At 37.2% G+C, this 21398-nt stretch overlaps 1 protein-coding gene across 1 annotated transcript in view; it reads left to right on the forward strand.

Annotated features, from left to right (window-relative positions):
• LOC125240515 (titin homolog) overlaps nucleotides 1-20897 on the forward strand; it is a 163809-nt gene extending 142912 nt beyond the window's left edge. Inside the window, 10 exon segments of the mRNA XM_048148407.1 lie at nucleotides 238-458; nucleotides 1602-1669; nucleotides 3113-3245; nucleotides 4516-4684; nucleotides 5391-5430; nucleotides 6151-6283; nucleotides 13938-14094; nucleotides 16046-16165; nucleotides 18231-18651; nucleotides 20473-20897. Coding sequence (XP_048004364.1) covers nucleotides 238-458; nucleotides 1602-1669; nucleotides 3113-3245; nucleotides 4516-4684; nucleotides 5391-5430; nucleotides 6151-6283; nucleotides 13938-14094; nucleotides 16046-16165; nucleotides 18231-18651; nucleotides 20473-20476 — 1466 coding nt within the window. The 3' untranslated portion in view covers nucleotides 20477-20897.
• Nucleotides 20898-21398: the final 501 nt, after the last annotated feature.

The following is a 21398-nucleotide window of genomic DNA, read 5'->3' on the forward strand; positions in this document are numbered from 1 at the left end:
CATGGTTTATATACATAAAATAAAACGATCAATATATTATTATTATGAGCAAAGAAGGATGTCGTTTGTGAGTTGTTAGTCAAGACAGCTGATATAACAATTTTATAATATCAACATTTTATTCATATTCAGGCCACCATTTTGTAATATATATACATTTTAGATGAAAATAGATATTTCTTAAAACAAAATAGTTAAGGGCAGGCTACTTAAAGTATCTTTAATTTGTTCACCCAGGCGACGAGCTCCGTATCACAGCCGTGGTGGAAGCGTACCCGTCCGTGGGCGTGACGTGGTACCGCGACGGCATCCGCCTGCGCCCGTCCCGGCGCGCCGTGATGACGCTGGACAGGGACGGGCAGATCGAGCTCGCGCTCGCGTCCGTGACGGCCAGGGACGCGGGCGTCTACACTTGCACGGCGGCTAATGAGGTCGGCAGCGCGTCTACTTCAGGAAAGGTAGGGGTTTATTTAATTTATTTATTAGTAAAAACATGTTTACATGCCATTACAGTAAAACCAATGCGTCACGAAACTTAGATAACAAAAAAGGGAGAAAATAAAGAGAACAATAAAAATAAACAATTGATTTGGGCGATGACGTCACAGCGTGGCTCCGTTGCGTCGTTTGCCCCGGTGTGGGATTTGGCAGGTTGCCCCGGAACCGCCGAAAAACCACACCTTTCGGCCAGAAGTTTGCGCTTGCGATGGTGTCCTGCAGCGGCCGCGGCACGCGTACCACGAACGAACTGAAGTGCACGTAGTGAAGTGCGTGTTATATTGTACTTAGAGATTAATTAAAAGTGTGAAAAATAACTGCCTGGGGTCAGACTAAGCTACCGCTATCTTATCTGGAATAGTTCTCTTCCATCAAGACGCCACCCAATACAGCCAAGATTTCCACCATATGGGCCTAAACCCCTATCTACTGTAAGAGTGTCAGCGCGTCTACTTCAGAAAAGGTTGGGTTACCTACTTATATATATTAACGAGATATATTGCATATTTAAGAATGAAGGGACGGCATATCAGTGCAAAGCTAATATATCAGTGAAGGTTCAGGGATCTTCCCTGAACCTTCACAGATATTAATTTTCAATTTAACCACCTTTGCGGATTATATCTAACTTCAAGTAATACGAGATTTAAAATAAAGAAAAAACTGTCCAAATCAGTTGACATCATAAAGAATTATCACTGAAAAACTAACATACTAAACAGGTCGCGCAAATGAGTTAGCGAAATCACCGAGAGATGGCGCTGTACCTATAGGTAATTATAGTCAAATCTTTAAAGTTATACATATGAGATACATGAGATTATTTTAACTTTTGTAAGTTTATACGGATACGGAACGGATACGGATATGGAACCCTCGGTGGGTGAGTCCGACTCGCACTTGGCCGGTTTTTTTTATTTAAGGATGTACAGTTATTTGACTATAAAAAGATCAGACGGTTTACCACAAAATACCGTTCACAGAAATCGCGATGTAATAGTATTGATTACCTATGTATATTATATTCTTTTATAAGATGTTACCTATGTTTAATATTTGTATTATTTGTTGAATTAATTAACTTTTATATTTTTATTGAACAGGTGGAGGTTATTGAGGGACCAGTCGTGGAAAAGAGGGCCCCACCCACACTAGTTGGACCTGATGTTCCGTAAGTTTCATTTGACAACTTATTTCGATTATTTATTTTCAAATGAATATCCATCAAATTAGAAAATTCCTAGGCGTTTTTAAAAACGTGAAGATCCTTGTCTTGGCTCTAGGCTCCGTTTGTATCAAACTAACGAACTTATTTTGTCTATATAATATACCTATATGTAGGTGATATAAAAATACATAAATAATATTGGTTTACTGTTAATACCCTCAAAACATTACGTAGAAACTGGATGGATGGATATCGAGCGACCGCCGACATAAACACTAATCTTATTTTTGCTGTGTTATAATATATTAATACCGACGACCGGTCTGGCGCAGTCGGTAGTGACCCTGCCTGCTACGCCGCGGTCCCGGGTTCGAATCCCGGTAAGGGCATATATTTGTGTGATGAGCACAGATATTTGTTCCTGAGTCATGGATGTTTTCTATGTATATAAGTATTTATATATTATATATATCGTTGTCTGAGTACCCTCAACACAAGCCTTCTTGAGCTTACCGTGGGCCTCAGTCAATCTGTGTAATAATGTCCTATAATATTTATTTATTTATTATTTATTAATATCTATTTTCATCATTCATTCTCATTAATATAGGAATTACAACATAATTGTAAATAATGGTATTGTATGTACCTACTAGCTTTTGCCCGCGGCTTCGCTCGCGTTAGAAAGAGACAAAAAGTAGCCTATGTCACTTTCTATCCCTTCAACTATCTCCACTTAAAAAATCACGTCAATTCGTCGCTCCGTTTCCACACACGTTCCCATTTATAATATTAGTATGGATGTACAATAACTACCGTCGAAATATTATTCACAAACATATATAAAAAATACAAACAAACAGATATTGCTTTACGACAAACATCGGCGCATTTAATTCTACTTTTTCCATTTTAATAAAACTAGAGTAGTTTCAATCAATTTTCTCATTAAAAAATAGTTTCATAACAATAGGTACTACAGTGTCCACGAGCTTATTTTGTCTAAACCACGAGCTAGATGGTCGGACGACATCAAAAAGACGACAGAGCCGACCTGGCACAGAACCGCCGCACTGAGAGAAAATACAACCAGTTTTCATGTTCATTCAACAAGTTTTTTGGTTAAAATAGCGCCTACGTGCTTGTTGGTTCAAACAACAAGCTACTTGTCATTTGAATCGGCAATATATTTGAATCAACAAGTCGATTTTATAAAAACAACCTGACACATATTATTGTTTTAAACACACGTTTGGCTGATTCAAACGGATTAACCGCAACAAGTCGAACTTGTTAAATTCACAATGCAAATTTCTCTCAGTGCGCATATAGAACGGAATGGAAATCCATGAAAGAAGCATATGTTCAACAGTGGACGCAAATATGCTGAGAAGAAGAAGGAGACAGTGTCTGCAGTAGTTCTAATATTTCTTTTTAATTGTTCAGGTATTCTAAAGAGCCCATGTTCATCCGAAAACCACGTTCTAGCGAGGCCTACGAAGGGGACACAGTCATCATTGAATGCGAGGTTACGGGAGACCCGAAACCTGATGTGTACTGGTTAAGAGACTTTCTGAAGGTAAGTCTAGTTCATATTAGTTACTGAAACCAAAAAGTACGTCGCAGTCGGGTAGCAGGTTTCTGGGAGAGATTGAGAAGCTCAGGCAATCTTATACTTAGCACTATCTCCGAGAACCTGTGTAACCCCATTTTTCGACATTGGTCATCCGTTCACCAAAGCGAGAATAAAAAGTGAAAATAAGACTGGTCTGTCGACTGAAGCAACTCGTAGTGTAAGTTTTATATGTATTGTTTTTTTGTATATTTTATATGGACCTATTGTGTCTGAAATAAAGTGATTTTATTATTTATTTTAACTTAAAACTAAACATCCATATTAAAAAATATATACCGTGATTTTTTTTGTTTTCCGTTAAATTCGACACACAATTAGGTTCATCATCAGGAACCACCCTGTATATCGCTTTTTGTTAAATTCGAAAAAAAAAATTTTTTTTCGTTTCCATACATAATATATGGCTTAATTAGTGTGAGAGGACCTTAATCATAACATTAAAGTCATTGTCAAGTGTTTGACGGCACATGTCAAAACAAATAACATTAGGAAGTGGTAAGGGATGCCACACCCGTGTTCAGTAATTAAATATTTTTTTTAATAATTCGATAACCGTAAGAGTTAAGAGGCTAGTTTCTTAGAGAAATTGATTGTATTTGAACTAAAGAATCTTCCCTTAAAGTTAACGGAATTCAATAAAAACAGGGTGTATGTATCCTCTCTATTTATTACATAATTTTATTTTTTGTAGCAACTTTAGTATAAGTATTCTAGTATTTCTCAATAAATAAAATAACTAGCTCAAATATTTAAATATGAAATGCTAATAACAACATCACTTCGCTGGAATTATGTCAGGAACTGGGTTTATTTCATTTTTTAATAAGTTATAGAAATATAGAAAATAAGTATGAAAAAAATTTGGTACGAAAAGTTGACTCCATGCACCTCGGCGGCCAGGTGTTTAACCCCCGACGCAAAAACCAAGGGGTGTTATAAGTTTGACATGTCTGTCTGTGTGTTTGTCTGTATGTCTGTCTGTCTGTCTGTCTGTCTGTGTGTCTGTCTATGGCATCGTAGCTCCCGAACGGATGAACCGATTTAGATTTAGTTTGTTTTTGTCTGAAAGCTGAGTTAGTCGGGAGTGTCCTTAGCCATGTTTCATGAAAATCGATCTACTATGTCGCGGTCGGGGGTTTTTTCAAAATTTTAATTGTTGGTTGGGTTTCTGTATCTTTACTAAACATCCACTAATATTTCACCCATTTTCCAGCCCGATTACTACCGCGACGCGAGCCACTTCAAGCGCGTAGGTGCCGGTCCAGAATACCGGTTCGAAATTCCTCACGCGAAACTTGACTACACTGGAGCCTATTCTGTGGTCGCTAGAAACGTCCATGGGGAGGCTAAGGCTATAATTTCCTTGCAAATTTTGGCTAAAGGTACGTGTTATTCTTTTTTGCTATGTACTTAACACATCAATAAGGAGTGTATAAGTTTCTAATGGGTTGGCAACGCGCACGTGTCACTCCTTGAGTTGCAGACGTCGACCGCTTTCCACCAGGCGGACCGTATGCTTGTTTGCCAACGACGTAGTATTTAAAAAAAAAGTTATATTTTACCAAAGTGAGACGTCTCGCAACGCCGAATGATCTCGCTTTAGCTTATAATGGCGAACTACAAATACTTGAGTATATATTATGAACTCGAGATATTCCACGTAAAACTGGACTACACTGGAACCTACTCTGTGGTCGCTAGAAACGTCCACGGCGAAGCTAAGACTATCATTTCCTTGCAAATTTTGGCTGAAACTACGTATCAAATAAGGAACGATTCGCGAGGCCAAAATATCACAGGGAGATCTGTGAGATCTTTGGGCCTCTCGACTTTGCAGGATTATAGAGACCGACAAAAAATGTTTGAAGCGTGGTATATAGTTTAGAGATATCACATGCAAAACTGTACCCTGGGGCCTACACTGTGGTCGCTAGAAGCGTCCATGGCGAAGCTAAAGTTAAAATTTCCCTGCAAATTTTGGCTAAATCTGGAATCACGGCCCTTATGTTTTGGTTAGTATTTATTTTCTGTAGAGATAAATAATAAATCTTTTAATTAAGTTTTTATTACTAAACATTTTGTTTTCAGATCTCACATCAGGAGATGATTCCCACAATGTCCGATACGGGTGAGTGAAATGTACTTAATTTTAATAATGTTTAGATGATTTTTGTGTGAAAGTTGCAGCTTTAAAACCTCGATTATTTTTATTTCTAAATAAAAGTTACTCACTAGATACACATAATAATAATTATATCGTCACTACTTTGAAAAAATCTCGTATCTCACGCTGCTTCTCAAAGTTAAAACGCAGTAAGTCTATATGCATTCCATACACACTTACTACAATTTTCTTTTCATTGACAGACGAAGATACAAGTTTTTTTAAAAGTAGTGACGATATGTCGTAGTAAATTCATGGTAATACAAGTATAGGTACTTAAAAGATAATTCAAGTTATACTGAAAAACAGGACAGCATCATCCTCCTTGCGTTATCCCGGCATTTGCCACGGCTCATGGGAGCCTGGGGTCCGCTTTGACTACTAATCCCAAGATTTGGCGTTGGCACTAGTTTTTAAGCGACTGCCATATCTGACCTTCCAACCCGAAGGGTATACTACACCTTATTGGAATTAGTCCGGTTTCCTTACGATGTTTTCCATCACCGAAAAGCAACTGGCAAATATCAAATGACATTTCGCACATAAATTTCGAAAAACTCATTGGTGCGAGCCGGGGTTCGAACCCGCGACCTTCGGAACGAAAGTCACAGGTACTTACCGCTAGGCTACCAGCGCTTCCATACTGAGAAATAGGACGTCTCTTTAATATCTTTAATTTTCCAGCCGTGTGGACGTAATACCCCGCTTCGAGCGGAATCTCACCGATCTCTTGAGTTACGATGGTGACGCAGTTGAGTTCGAGTGCCGAGTGAGCGGCAACCCTGAGCCTGACATCAGATGGTACCACTACGCTGAGGTGAGTGACTCAACTCTCAACTAAAGTGACAAGGGTAGTTTCCTATACTTAAAATAAAATAATGTATGCAGTGCAATTTTGACAACCTTATTAGGCATCGGCTTTGTGCCCGTTGGATACCCCATAATTGAGTGGGCAAAGTGCTTTTCTCAATGGTTCCATCGGATGCAGCGATGAAATTGACGTGAAGGAATACTATTTAAAAAAGTATAATGAAACTAATAACTTGCTAGTTTGCTTAGTTTTTGATTTTCTAAAAACTTTCAGTTTGACCCTCGTAGTTAGTCATAGTATTATTAGTCATGAGTTTTACTGTCGAGATCTCGTAGAATATTTTGTTTAATGAACTCGATGCATAAATAAAATATTCTACGATTTTATTCGTGGACTCATGATGTACGTACAGTCAACCAATTTGAATCCTAGGCCACTCTAGAACCCTGTCTCATTTAAACCGTGTTCTATTTGCCATAAGAAGTCACATTGACGTTTACTGTGCAAAGGTTCTACAGTGGCCTATGATTCAAAAGGGTTGACGGTACGGTCACGGATTTTAATTGTTAATCCACTTCTAGCTCATTTTACACTGGACATTTCATAGTTAACCATAGTTAAGCTACGACGTGTCCAGTATAAAATGGGCTAGAAGTGGATCAACAATTAAAGTCCGTGACTGTACCTATCCGAACAATACCAAAACATAGGGTTTTCATATCTGAAAATTCGAATTTAGGTATATGAATGCGCGGTGAAGCATGCCGTCGCGCAAACCCTAAAGTTGGAATGTGGCCTTTGTGCGAGAAAGTAAAATAATAAACACAATTAGAGATGGGCGGCGGGAAAATACCCGGGGTAGATATCGGGTATTTACCGGGTATTTACCCAATCTACCCGATATTTACCTTTTCTACCCTAATGGGTGGGTATAAATAAATATTGTAATAAAATGGGTCATAAATTGAATTTAATCGTGAAAAAATGTTTTCTTGGTATTGTATAATATATTTATATTTTATTAATATAGTTCTATAAACATATATCGAAGTATTTGTATTGAATAAGGAACTTGTTAAATATCATTGACATGCTTGTGTGTTAGTTACCTCCTCCTCCTAAACGGCTGAACCGATGGGGATATTTTGTGTGCTTATTATAGTTCCTCTCAAGTAACAATTTCTGGTCCTATAGTGGTCGAGGACACCAAATTAAATCACACTAAATGGTCCTATAAATAGTGTATATTGGTACTGTAGAGCCGATTTGGCATTTTGGCGCAATTATGCAGCCATTTAGTGATATAATAGGCCTATAGCAGTATCATCCGTGACGTTTAAGGTCTATAATGGTGATGTAATGATGACTTGTGCTAATTTGTTGACAGAGGACACAGTAACGCTATTATAGTATCAATTTATGCTATAGTAGCATTTGAGATTCCGTTATAGAGGTTATTTTGTTCTATAGCAGTTGCCGTCCCTTTTAATGCGAAATTTCTAAAATAATTTAATGTGTGTAATATTTAACAAAAACTGTTCTAAACGAGGAACTTAACGAAAAGTGGCGTGTGAACTTGTGAAGTTTAGTGTCAATTAACATAATTTGGATTTCGTATACTTCCATCATTAGAATCATCATCATCATCATCATCATCATTACTGCAAAAAGGTATGCGATGGAAATTTTACCGTTAAAAGAATATTAGTTTAATGGAGTATTTTAAATGCGCCCTCGATTTATACATGTTTTGAATAAAATAAATAAATATAATTCAATACAATAAAATTATTGGCACCATAGTTTCTACTATGGATCCAAGAAGTAAAACATACGCTTTTATAGTTCGACTATATCACTTATCATACGCATTCACTGCCATAAGCCCGCCATCGTGGATTCAATTAGGGTTGCATGAGAATTTAACTATGATCCAGTTTAACTTATAAGTTCTTTATATAGAAAACAATACTTGTTTTCAATGTTTTTCTATGGAAAGATCTTTTAAACAGTATTAATAAATGTTGTTTTCTTTTTAGTATGACAAATCTAAACTACAATTGGTCGCTATGTGTATTTTTAAAGTTAATTTCTAGAAAAACACTGTACGGAACCAGATACCGCATCTTTGGCCTGATTTCATAATTACGATGTATAAACACCATAAAGCAGCCTTTTAAGGTCAAAATTGTCATTTAAAAGTAATCGTTTTCTACTCTTATATATCTGATTTGGTTTATAAAACATATAGTAAACTCAGCTATAACGCTATTGTGTTTTAAAAGAGATACCGAAACCATTATTCAACAGGTCTGTGATATTTAAAGAGTCATTGTGGCGTATACGGCGATGAGATATAAAAGGCATTAGAAAACGACTATAACCTTTTCAAAGCTATATAAACGTATCCTGAAAACTTCATTATATAGCAAAATAGCTCTATAATGGTATTCATATCACTACTATACAGTGTTAAATACTATAGCAGTGTTTTCCAAAGCCACTATATCCAAAAATAGTGGTATAGTTAGGTTTTAAATCTGTTAAAACACAACTACTAAAAATACTATAAGCGGCTTGTTGGTAACCTTAATAGCGCAAATTGATAGCATAACAGTGATTCCTAACACTATTATACAATAATATTGTTCTTATTTGATCCTGTTATAGACCAGGCCTATAGCGGCTCTATAAAATGGTGATATAAAAGTATACATCACTTCCTAATCACACCTTTTAGCTGTATAACATAACAACTATAGCGGCTTGTCGGGAACCTTAATAGCGCAAATTGATTGCATAACAGTGATTTCTAACACCATTATACAGTAATATTGTTCTATAATAGTCATATTTGATCCTGTTATAGACCAGGCCTATAGCGGCTCTATAAAATGGTGATATAAACGTTTACATCACTTCCTAATAACACCTTTTAGCTGTATAACGCAACCACTATAGCGGCTTGTCGGGAACCTTAATAGCGCAAATTGATTGCATAGCAGTGATTCCTAACACTATTATACAATAATATAGACCTATAGTAGTCATATTTGATCCTGTTATAGGCCAGGCCTATAGCGGCTCTATAAAATGGTGATATAAACGTTTACATCACTTCCTAATAACACCTTTTAGCGGTACAAGCTTATAGAGCTAAAAGGTGTTACTGGAGGCTTTTATACGACAGGCGGTCGGTCACGCCGAAAACCTTTATACGACGTCTATAGTAGCTTTTAGCGTCGAAAACCAAAATTATAGCACTAAAATGTTACTTGCTGTTTGTTTGGTAAAGCCTACTATCTAGCCGAAGTCCAGTATCTAGCCGAAGTCACATAGAAGGCATTATTACAGTCCGAATTCAAAGCAAGTGTTAATTAAAATCACACATGGACGTGGCGCTTGTTTAGCTAAGTGCAAACTAAAGTATAAGTATCCCATAAATAAAAATAAAAAAAAGTAACTGACCGGTCAAGTGACTTATTGCACCCTTTCAATACGGATGCACCTACCTGGCGTTTTGCAAAGCTGTGACCTCATTGGCTAATGAATTTGAATTTGTCTGTCCACCGTGTTTTAAGTTAAGTAAGTTATTTGAATACTTAGTGGGCCTAAAACATCTGGGGAATACAACTTTTTAATTGAATGTGGTAAATTACACATGATATATGGAATATTTGGAATCTCTGTTAACATTTTAATATTAGTTAGTCAAATATATATATTTATTTTAGTAGAAAAATATATTTCAGTCATGTAAATTAAGAATAATCTTTAATTTCATAGATTATTTTTTATACCCGCTCATTTGGGTAGATACGGGTAAATACCGGGTAGATTGGGTAGATATGGGTATTTTCCCGGTATTTACCCGTCAGCGCCCATCTCTAAACACAATAGAACGGTATCTGCGGTACTTACGCTCTATTCGGGCATTTTTAGGGTTCCGTAGTCAACTAGGAACCCTCATAGTTTCGCCATGTCTGTCTGTCCGTCCGTCCGTCCGTCCGTCCATCCGTCCGTCCGTCCGTCCGTCCGTCCGCGGATAATCTCAGTAACCGTTAGCACTAGAAAGCTGAAATTTGGTACCAATATGTATATCAATCACGCCAACAAAGTGCAAAAATAAAAAATGGAAAAAAATGTTTTATTAGGGTACCCCCCCTACATGTAAAGTGGGGGCTGATTTTTTTTTTTCATTTCAATCCCAACGTGTGATATATCATTGGATAGGTATTTAAAAATGAATAAGGGTTTACTAAGATCGTTTTTTGATAATATTAATATTTTCGGAAATAATCGCTCCTAAAGGAAAAAAAGTGCGTCCCCCCCCTCTAACTTTTGAACCATATGTTTAAAAAATATGAAAAAAATCACAAAAGTAGAACTTTATAAAGACTTTCTAGGAAAATTATTTTGAACTTCATAGGTTTAGTAGTTTTTGAGAAAAATACGGAAAACTACGGAACCCTACACTGAGCGTGGCCCGACACGCTCTTGGCCGGTTTTTTTATTTATGTAATCATATGACATACCTATATATGCGCCAATGAAACCCGTGTGGACTTCTACAGTCATCACTCGCCGCACCAAGCTAAGGGTTTTTCAATCTAATGTCAAGTCGGTTCTACTGTACGGCTGTGAAACATGACCCGTGACACAAGACATAAGCAGAAGACTTCAGGTGTTCGTAAACAAGTGTTTGCGGCGAATCGTTGGAGTCATCTGGCCACGGAACATCTCTAATGCGAAATTATGAGAATCGACTGGACAAAACCCTATAGCCAAAGAGATACTTCTGCGGAAATGCCGCTGGATAGGACATGTCTTACGAAGGCCAAACAACCACCTGTCCAAGCAAGGGTTGACTTGGAATATTCCCGGATCAAGGGGGAAAGGTCGCCCGCGACCGCAACCTCAGTTTTGACAATTTAGTCCATATTCTTAGCTTGATATGTGTTAAAATTTCAAATATTAATATTAGCGCCATCTAGCCGAGCGTCCCCTAAAGGTGTATCGCCATCTAGATCGCCGTACCTTTTCTGTATGGTTTTGAGGTACGTTTTTTTCTTAGACTTTGTAAATCCCATATAAATAATCCTTGAAGGTACCTTTTCCGTGGCAGGACATAAACCTGTCAACATCCCAACATTGTTTACCTGTAAAATGACCTTGTTTACCGCGTCGGTGTTACATTATATTCTGAATTTCCACATTATACGAAACCTAGACATGGCTTTTAGATTAATGGGTTCACTGATGGCGTGTCACTATAGGGCTATTGTTATGATGTGATGTGAAAGGCTAGAAATTGTTAACCTTAGATTAAAGATAAACAACATAACTAGTTCAATAAATACAGGGTGTATTTTGATAGCGGGTCAGTAAGGACAGCTATGAGATCCCGTAGTCCTACGTGAAAATGGTCAAAAAAATTTTTTTTATACAAATTGTATGGGATAAGTTTTTCAAATAATATTAACTAACGAGTTATGTAATGTTGAAACACCTGAACAACTTATAAATGAAATATATCCAAATATTGTTGAGAATTATACCAATTCAGAATGGTTACGCGCACGAATTATTCTAGCCACAAAGAACGACGTTGTCAAAAACATCAACAGCATCATCCAGGAAATGATTCCGGTAAAAGAGAAAATTTACACATCAATTGATACAATCATGGTGTTTTCAGTCAAAGGAAATAGTAAATCCGATGTACTTTCGATATGTTTAGGAAAATTAACGATAGAGGGCGTGAAAATCAATTATTTGCCGTAGTGCAAGTAGTTCGCTAGATGTCACTGTTACCCCCGCAAACTGGGTAATGACTTGTTCTCATAAAATATATAAGTATTTTTTGATGTCCAAAATTTTCGCTAGATGTCGCTGTACCACCCGTAAACTAGCGAACGGCATTCTATGGCTAATTACATGTATTAAATTGTAAATTTTATTATTGTCATTTCTTCTGGCAAATAAGTTAGCATTCAAATATTTATTGATGTGACTGGTTGATGACTGACCTATTTAGAAATCCCGCCATAAATATGTGGCGTTCCATGTGTAAAGGGTCCACGTGCTTTATGTTCTAAAAAGGAACCTTTAAGCATGGAAAGTCACATGAAAAGTCGTCGTAACTTAATACTAGATGGCGCTGCATTCGAAAATCTTGACTGATAACTCTATACCATACTATTCAATATACTCTATGGATACAATGACTGATGAGGCAGAAAGCATCAATTATCCTACTGAATTTATAAATTCATTAAATATTCCAGGAATGCGATTACACTGTCTTTAATTAAAAATTGGTTCACCAGTTATTTTATCGTAATTTGAACTCGCCGAAACTATGTAATGGTGCGAGACTCTGCATCAAACAACTACATAATAATATTATCGAAGCCAGTATAATGACTGGTAGAGAAAAAGGACAGATAGTATTTATACCACGGATACCTTTAATATCAAATGGATTGCCCTTTACTTTTAAACGCTTACAATTCCCGGTAAAGTTGGCTTACAGCATGACTGTCAATAAAGCACAGGGCCAAACATTTCAATATTGTGGCGTTGATTTGAAGGAACCAAGATTTGCACATGGCCAACTATACGTCGCATGCGCACGAGTAGGATCACCTCAACATTTGTTTATTTACAGTCCAAACAATAAAAGTATAAATGTAGTGTGTAAGCAAGTATTAGAGAAATTAATTTAAAACAAAAAAAATATAAAACATATAATATAAATAGAACGTCTACAATATATGTTAATGTATAATGTAATATGTATATGAATAATATGATATGTGAATAATTGTTTAATAAAACACAAATTTTCCATTTATTGAACTGTTACTTAAAATTATTTCAATTATCTAGATAAACTTTATATACAACGCATGTTTAATGACCGAAAATATTTCAATATTTCAGATAAGAGTTTTAATATCTACACTAAAAAATGGATTCTTGACACCATTATGTATTTTTGACACCATTAATGCGGTGTATTTTAACCCGTGCAACGCCGGGTTTGGCTGCTAGTTTCATACAAATTTTAACTTGATGTCTTAAGCTGGCTGGTAGAATTTACCTATAAATAATGATTTTGAATCAAACACATTGATTAGATTGATAGATTTGATTTGGTATTATGTTTTATAGTCAGTTTTCTGTTCGTGTTTGTGTGGTGAAAAATTTTGTGTTTCACTCGGTGGCAAAGTTTGTTTGACCTTCGTGCCTTGAAACCCTCGTAACGCTCAAGATTCCACTTTTTTGGAATCTTTCGCTTGCTCGGGTATCAATATTGGCACGTACGGTTAAACAACAATAACTACAGTCAAGTTCAGAATCGTGTAATAATTTAAGAACAGGGGGCCGATTTTTGAGTCTCACATACGGGATTTTGTCACTAAAATACCGGTTGAAAACGGTGAATTGCCTATTATTTTCAGTGACAATTTTCTGAATTCGAACGCCGTGAGACTCAAAAATCGGCCCCCAGATTTTGTCACTTTTGTAAAAAATACCGGTTGAAAACAGTGACTTGCCTATTATTTTCAGTGACAATTTTCTGAATTCGAACGCGTGAGACTCAAAAATCGGCCCGCAGATGAAAGACTAATTAAATAAAAATCTATTTGTGCAGCTCATCCGCGACTGTCCATACCTAGAGTGTACCTTCGAGTCCGGTGCAGCTCGGTTGAAGATCAAACAGGTCACGGCCGATGACGAGGGCACATACACCTGTGAGGCCTACAACAATCTTGGCAAGGCGTCTAGCAGCGCTTGCCTTGTTGTGTACCGTGAGTATCAATCAATATCACAGCTAAAATAGAAAGAAAGAAAGAAGAAAGAAAGAAAAAGACATTTATTCAGTACAGCCAAAGAGGATCGAGTATTATAGAGAGTTACTGTCGAAGTAAAATGTGTAATAGACTGCCATCTCTCGACATAAGCTTAAAACTTTTGAACCTCAGTTTTGACAATTTGGCACATATTAGCTTGATATGTGTTAAAATGTCAAATGTGTGTCAAATATTAATATTAGCGCCATCTAGGTGAGCGTACCCCAAAGGTGTAATGCCATCCAGGCCACTGTACCTTTTTCTCTGTATGGTACTGAGGTACGTTTTTTAAGAAAACAGATAATAAAAACAAATACTCCTAGACTTTATCTGTCTATACGGAGTTATGTATGGTACAATTAATTATAGCACAACATACACAGGACCAAATGGTGGGAAATTCAAAAATGAAAAACGTGATAAGAAATAGTTGAAGGGATGGAGAGTGACATAGGCTAAACGCGAGCGAAGCCGCGGGCAATAGCTAGTACATTATAAATGGGCAATGATATAATATTCAGATAGAATTGACGTGATTTTTAAGTGGATGGAGAGTGACATAGGCTACTTTTTGTCTCTTTCTAACGCGAGCGAAGCCGCGGGCAAAAGATTGTAATAAAATATAAGCGCAACTATTCTATTTTACTTTTTAGTGTTTGAGCAAAGGCAGCTCCAAAAAAAAGAGAAAATATTTAAAAAAAGAGACAACTACTGTGCAGCGAGCCAGGTTATAATTTAATGCCTAAAAGTATTTGACGCAGTTTCTGTTTGAGCCAAATTTATAAATCAGTTAGTACTATCGTACAGTATGGCCACTCCCGCTCCCCGCTGAAAAGTGCCGCCCACTTCCTCTCGGTTACCTCACAGTTACCGCCTGTCAAAAACGCTATCAGTCGACCTGTCATATTTTACTCATACAAGCATAGTACGCGTTCACCTACACGAGCTTAGACTGTGTGCTAGGAACGCGCCTCTTTAATATATTTGATCGCCAGTGTCTGAGGTGTGGCTAAAGGCCAAAACAGATAACTCGGAAAACTTTGGGCGGATGAAGGCAACAACTTTGCTAAGGCCCTATGTACCATCACGCCCTCCCAACGTTGAACCATTTAGGATACATTGGTATTAGGATACCTAACTACATTGATGTCGAATTCATCTTGAACCCTAATAAATAGCTCAACTCAACAATCAATTAATCTTATTTTGCTTTGTATTTATTTTACGACGAATACAGTACCTACCTACATCAGTCTTGGAGATCTTGCCAACATTTCTTATGTAAAATAAAGTACACTCAAGCAAAAGAGGATCGAGTATTATAGAGAGTTACTGTCAAAGTAAAATGTGTAATCACAGTGCATAGACTGCCGTCTCTCGACACAAGCTTAAAATTTTTGAACCTCAGTTTTGACAGATTGGCCCATATTATTAGCTTGATATGTGTGAATATGTCAAATATTAATATTAGCGCCATCTAGCCGAGCGTTCCCCAAAGGTGTAACGCCATCTAGGCCACCGTACCTTTTTCTCTATGGCTTTGAAGTACGTTCTTGAGACCTTATCCGTCTATATACAGGGTGCCCGGTAATTAATGGACAACCTTTTAACCACCAAGAGGGCACCATATACTGGTCCAGAAAATCGATTTTAAGGTTTAGTAAAAGTCGCCTGGTTTTCGAGATTTTCACAGTTTTTAAAATTTTAATACTACCTAAAATTTAAAAAAAGTGAAAATCTCGAAAACCAGGCGACTTTTACTAAACCTTAATGTCGATTTTCTGGACCAGTATAAGGTGCCCTCTTGGTGGTTAAAAGGTTGTCCATTAATTACCGGGCACCCGGTATACGGAGTTATATATGTCTTTGACTCAAGTAAGGGATAGTAATTATGTGTATTCTATTGCAGCGCCCGGTGAGCCGAACACATTATCAGCGCGCCTTCGCCGGCCGCTCTCCGCCGCCTCCACCCCCCGTTCCACCCCTCGCTCTACTCCAGCGCGGTCTATTTCCAGGACTACTACTCCTGGTGAGTATAACCTCCTGGTCAGGATACACCGAAGGAACGCCAAGTCCTCTTCATCGATTTCGGTGACGGCGACCTGCCGAACTGGCTTCGTCTTAAGACGACTCATTATACAAACGCTTATAACACACAACCACAATCAGTGTCGATTTTGACCACCGCAAGCACTTCCTTTGCTTACCCCCTACTTTGTCATCTTGGTTTGTGTTTTGACTCGGATAGACATTGTATGGATGAAAAAATTTTCCAAAATTCTGAAATTTTCACATAGGAAAACTTCCAAAAATTTCCATACTTTGTATAGACAATTGTATGGATGAAAACTTTCCATTTCATAAGTTTAATTTCCCTTATTTTTCGTGAAAGTTTCGTGAATTTTTCAAGAAATTAAAGATTTTTTTGGAAAGTTACCGCAACTTGCACATCACTAGTTCCTGACAAATTTAAAATGCAATAAATTCAGTCAGAATGGTCATGAATATTTGTGCATGAAGTGTGTAACGTAATAATTTAATAACCGTTTTTCCAATCTAGCGCCATAAATGCACTCGAAACTCATTCAATTAATAATTTTATATTTTGAATTTTTTAAACTTAAATTTTTCCACAGTTAATATTTTGAAGGATGTTTTGGAATTTATATTTAAATGTTGTAATCCAATTTCAATTTTAGGTTTATACATTTTAGAATCAAAGGCTTTGCGGTTATTGTACGAGATAAAATCATGGTTAGATGAAAAGAGATGAATTTGTTTACAACTGCGACCACGCAAAGAAACAAATAGTTTTAAAGTAGATTTAGTGGGCGGCCAATCGGCCATAGGCTCTTGCTCTATTAAATGCTTTTAACATAATTTTATGCGTAGTAAATCATATGAAACGTGTACAGAATAAAATGATATTAAATGTAATGAACTACCGCAATATAAACTATTCTGAAATTAATTAATCCCATGATTCAACTTGTATTGATTATTTGACGAAATGAACGGTGGACGAGTTGAAAATATGTCTTTGAAACGTTCTCTTTGAAATGCTATTCCATTAAATGTTTGTCTGTAATCCAAAGGTCTTTTAAAGTTTCAGGATATTATAAATTATTCCTATACCTAGTTTTTTTTAACTCTTGTTTGAGATATTCCCCGATTAATGGTACCTTATCTACTCACACCGTGATTTGGATTTTCATAAAAGGCGCTCTAAATTATTAATTCGACATAAAATTCATCAAAAATTTCAATACTTCGCTATGTAGCCACAGCTACTGCAAGCAATTCAGAGGTGTGTAAGCTCGTAGCTGGGCCATTTTTTTCAAAGTTGTCCACCCCACTTTTTTTTGGCTTTGGAATTTTTTATGTGGGTTCCACTCAGAATCGCGAGTTCTTTCAATTCTAATAGGAGAAAAAAAGTGTCCCAAGGTTTTTTTTCCCATTACGTTACCATTTTTTCATACATTTTGTATGGAAGTAACGGATTGGAAGGTTCGAAAAAATGTATGGAATTCATGGGACATTTTTTTTCTCCTATCAGTTATTTCACTGTATTGTTTACTTAACCTGAAGCGCTGGTAGCCTAGCGGTAACTACGTGCGACTTTCGTTCCGGAGGCCGCTAGTACGAACCCCGGCTCGCACCAATGAGTTTTTCGGAATTTATGTGCGAAATGTCATTTGATATTTACCAGTCGCTTTTCGGTGAAAGAAAACATCGTGAGGAAACCGGACTAATTCCAATAAGGTCTAGTTTACCCTTCGGGTTGGAAGGTCAGATGGCAGTCGCTTTCGTAAAAACTTACCTTACCTGCACAGCAAAGACATATGTAACTCCGTATAGACGGATAAAGTCTAAGAAAAAAACGTACCTCAACGCCCTAGAGGAAAGAGTACGGTGGCCTAGATGGCGTTACATCTTTGGGGAACACTCGGCTAGATGGCGCTAATATTACTATTTGACATTATATTATTGATTAGTTGTCAAAGCGGACCCCAGGCTCCCATGAGCCGTGGCAAATGCCGGGATAACGCATGGAGGATGATGATGTTTACTTAACCTATTTTTTTTTCTTCCAGCGCCCGATATGAAGCGTCTATCGAGCCCGGCCCGCCAAACGGCGCCCAGTTTCTACACCTACCCCTTCAATAAGGTCGTCGAGGAAGGCGAGACGGTCGTCTTCCAGTGCGCCGTCAAAGGCCTCCCCTCCCCCTGGGCCACCTGGGACAAAGACGGCGTCATCGTCACCCCCTCTTCTCGCATCACGATCAAAGAGAAAGACGAGATACGGAAGCTCGAAATAGAACATGTTACAATTGAAGATGTGGGATTATATCGGATAAGCATTGAGAATGACTACGGCAGAGCTGAAGGAACAGCTAGACTTGAAGTTATTACGCAGAAAGGGAAGTTCCACGCTGGTGTTAGGCGTACAGCGCGTCGCCGCGACGCTCGGCGCCGTACAGGAAGCGGAGCACATCTATATCGAAAGACTGAGAAGTGAGTGTCGTGCGTTGCGAGTTTTTGGGTACCCATTTTTAAATTGTGCTATTGCGACTTTTTTGCGCTGCGACTTTTTTGCCGTTTTGGAGTATTTGCAAGTTTCATTTGAAAATGGCTTTTATGAGTTTTACACATTCTTATTTACGCTACGGGAAATTGCCAGTAACTGGCCAGCGTCCAATATCTGTCCTCCCTATACTAAAAATAAATTCTCTTCGCGTATAAATAGAGCTCATTTTATACCCTTTATTCGGTTAAGGACAGATTCTGGTTTGGGCAGATTCTGGTTACGGCAGATTCTTTTTATGGCAGATTCTTGTTTGGGCAGAAATACAATCATCGAAAAAAGTGTCTAGAACCCTAATAGAACTTTTTACAGAACTGCCCAAAAAAAAGGAGTGTATTGTTATTTCATGTGTATAGTGAGCTTACCATGAGTTGTATTCGATTACGACTCTGGCAATCGAAAGTATGCTCGTCTTGCTCCCACCAGTGTGTGCCAGAGTCGCAATCGAATACAAGTCATGGTAAGCACACATAGGTATAAATAAATCAGCGAGAGCTCGGAATCGAGATTTTTTTTAATGAAAAACTGGGACGCACATAAATTAAAAAAAAATTCTACTGCAGCTTTGGCTGGTCAGAGTATACCAACAATTTCTACAACTTATGATTCTGGCACATAATTAATAAAAAAAATTAAATTGACGTATTATATATATCTTTTGTCCCTTGAAATAGCCGATAGCTCATAGTTTACTAGCTCGCGGTGGGACCAGTGCCTAACAGATTTTGGAAAAAACATACAGGGTGCGAGAAAAACATAATTTGTGACAAACTTTTTTTATGCCATTCGATCCTATTTCCATCCAGGATCAAAAGCTAGTATGGAACCAAAAAAAAATTTCCGGTTAGAAATTCCACAAATTGAAGAAAACTTTCCCCATACAATTTGTACGAAAATGAAAAATAAAATTGCATAATGTGATTGTTCTGATCGACTTAAAGTTTTTGGTCGCGACTGCCCAATTTCTGCCCAAACACGAATCTGTCCTAAAAAGAATCTGCCGTAACCAGAATCTGCCCAAACCAGAATCTGTCCTTAACCGAATAAAGGTTTTATACAAAATTTCTATTACTGGCCACCTTTCAGTAACTGGCCACGATATGCTAAAATGAATTCTGTTAATCAGTATCACAGTATAATAAAGAGTACTATCGTACAGTATGGCCACTCCCGCTCCCCGCTGAAAGCGCCGCCCACCCCCACTCTCGGTTACCTTACAGTTACCGCCTGTCAAAAACGCGAATAGTTAACCCGTCATATCTCACTCATACAAGCATGGTACGCGTTCACCTACACGAACTTAGAATGTGTGCTAGGAACGCGCCTCTTTAATATATTTGATCGCCAGTGTCCGAGATGTGTCAATATACAGAGTTAGTACAAGGTGACCAGTTATTGGAAGGGGGTCAGTTACTGGCAACAACACTTTGTTAGATTACACGTGACATCAAGTTAAGGAAAATAAGTTTTTGCAACTCCCTCTCCTCTATTTAGCGTTACCATCCTTTACCTTCGCCTTATTATTAATAAAATAACATGTATATTTGTTTTGAATTTCTACCGTAACACAAATAATAAAATCAATAAGCGCTGTCCAATCATGAAACTATTTTTTTTACTCTATTTTTATCGAATCAAGGTAGAAAATTCAAAAACATTATAAAAATAAATTTTCATTTAACTTGCGACGCATACTCCAATGTGGCACGACGTGAATTTCCATTTACAACAAACTGTTTCCTTATTTTCAGATGAAAAATGGAGCTGCGAGTGATTTTTTTTTTCAATTATTTATCTGTGCATTTTATTTTTAATTTGATTCGTACGGCCAGTCATAAGACTTCGATATTCAAGCACGTTATTTGACAGTTCCCTGTCTTTATGTTGATTTTTATTTGTTACTATTGGTTTGTATTTTATTTCTGTACGTTAAATTATTTATTAATTTTGCTTGAGTTTTGATGTATCCTATGGCCGCGTACGAAGTAGAAACATGTTAAGTTTTTGTTTTACTTGTTAGGTTGTGTATTTCGCTTCACACATTTTGTCAATTGCCTTCCGTACTCTGATTTCAGTATTTCCAAATAATAGAGATTCTTCAAGTGACTGCTTAGTTTCCTACTAGTCAAATCAGCTTCTTTTTAAGAACTATCAAAACGATTTGCTAATTTGTGAAATACTGAGGAGTGACGTCACGGTCAATTAATTTACTTTATATCTTTCTCTTTGACTTATTAAATAGGAATTATGTTTAAACATAATTACTGTCCATATTTTTTTTCAAATTATGTGGTGCTTTATTTCGTGCACTACACAAAATATTTTATTTTACTTAAAGGAAACTGCATTTGCAACAACTCCTTTATTCAGTTTATAATAAGCATCAAATTCATAAAACGACTTTTGTCCTCAGTCCTTAGGTATTTGTCGGTCACAGTCACAATTTTTTTTAAACATGTTTTTAAAATGATTATTTCTTAAGTAAACTACTCAATGACGATTATTTAATCGGCTATGATAATAAGACATGGTGATCGGATTATTCTACTGAAATCCTAAAGGTGTTCATCATCCTTTGAGTCATCGGCAACCCGAACCCTCCTTAGAATTTGTACACTCCTTCTTGCTGTGTACCTCTTTACACAGCAAAAGGGAGTGTACAAGTTTCTAATGGGTT

Source organism: Leguminivora glycinivorella, chromosome Z (assembly GCF_023078275.1).
Source record: "Leguminivora glycinivorella isolate SPB_JAAS2020 chromosome Z, LegGlyc_1.1, whole genome shotgun sequence".
Lineage (NCBI taxonomy): Eukaryota > Metazoa > Arthropoda > Insecta > Lepidoptera > Tortricidae > Leguminivora > Leguminivora glycinivorella.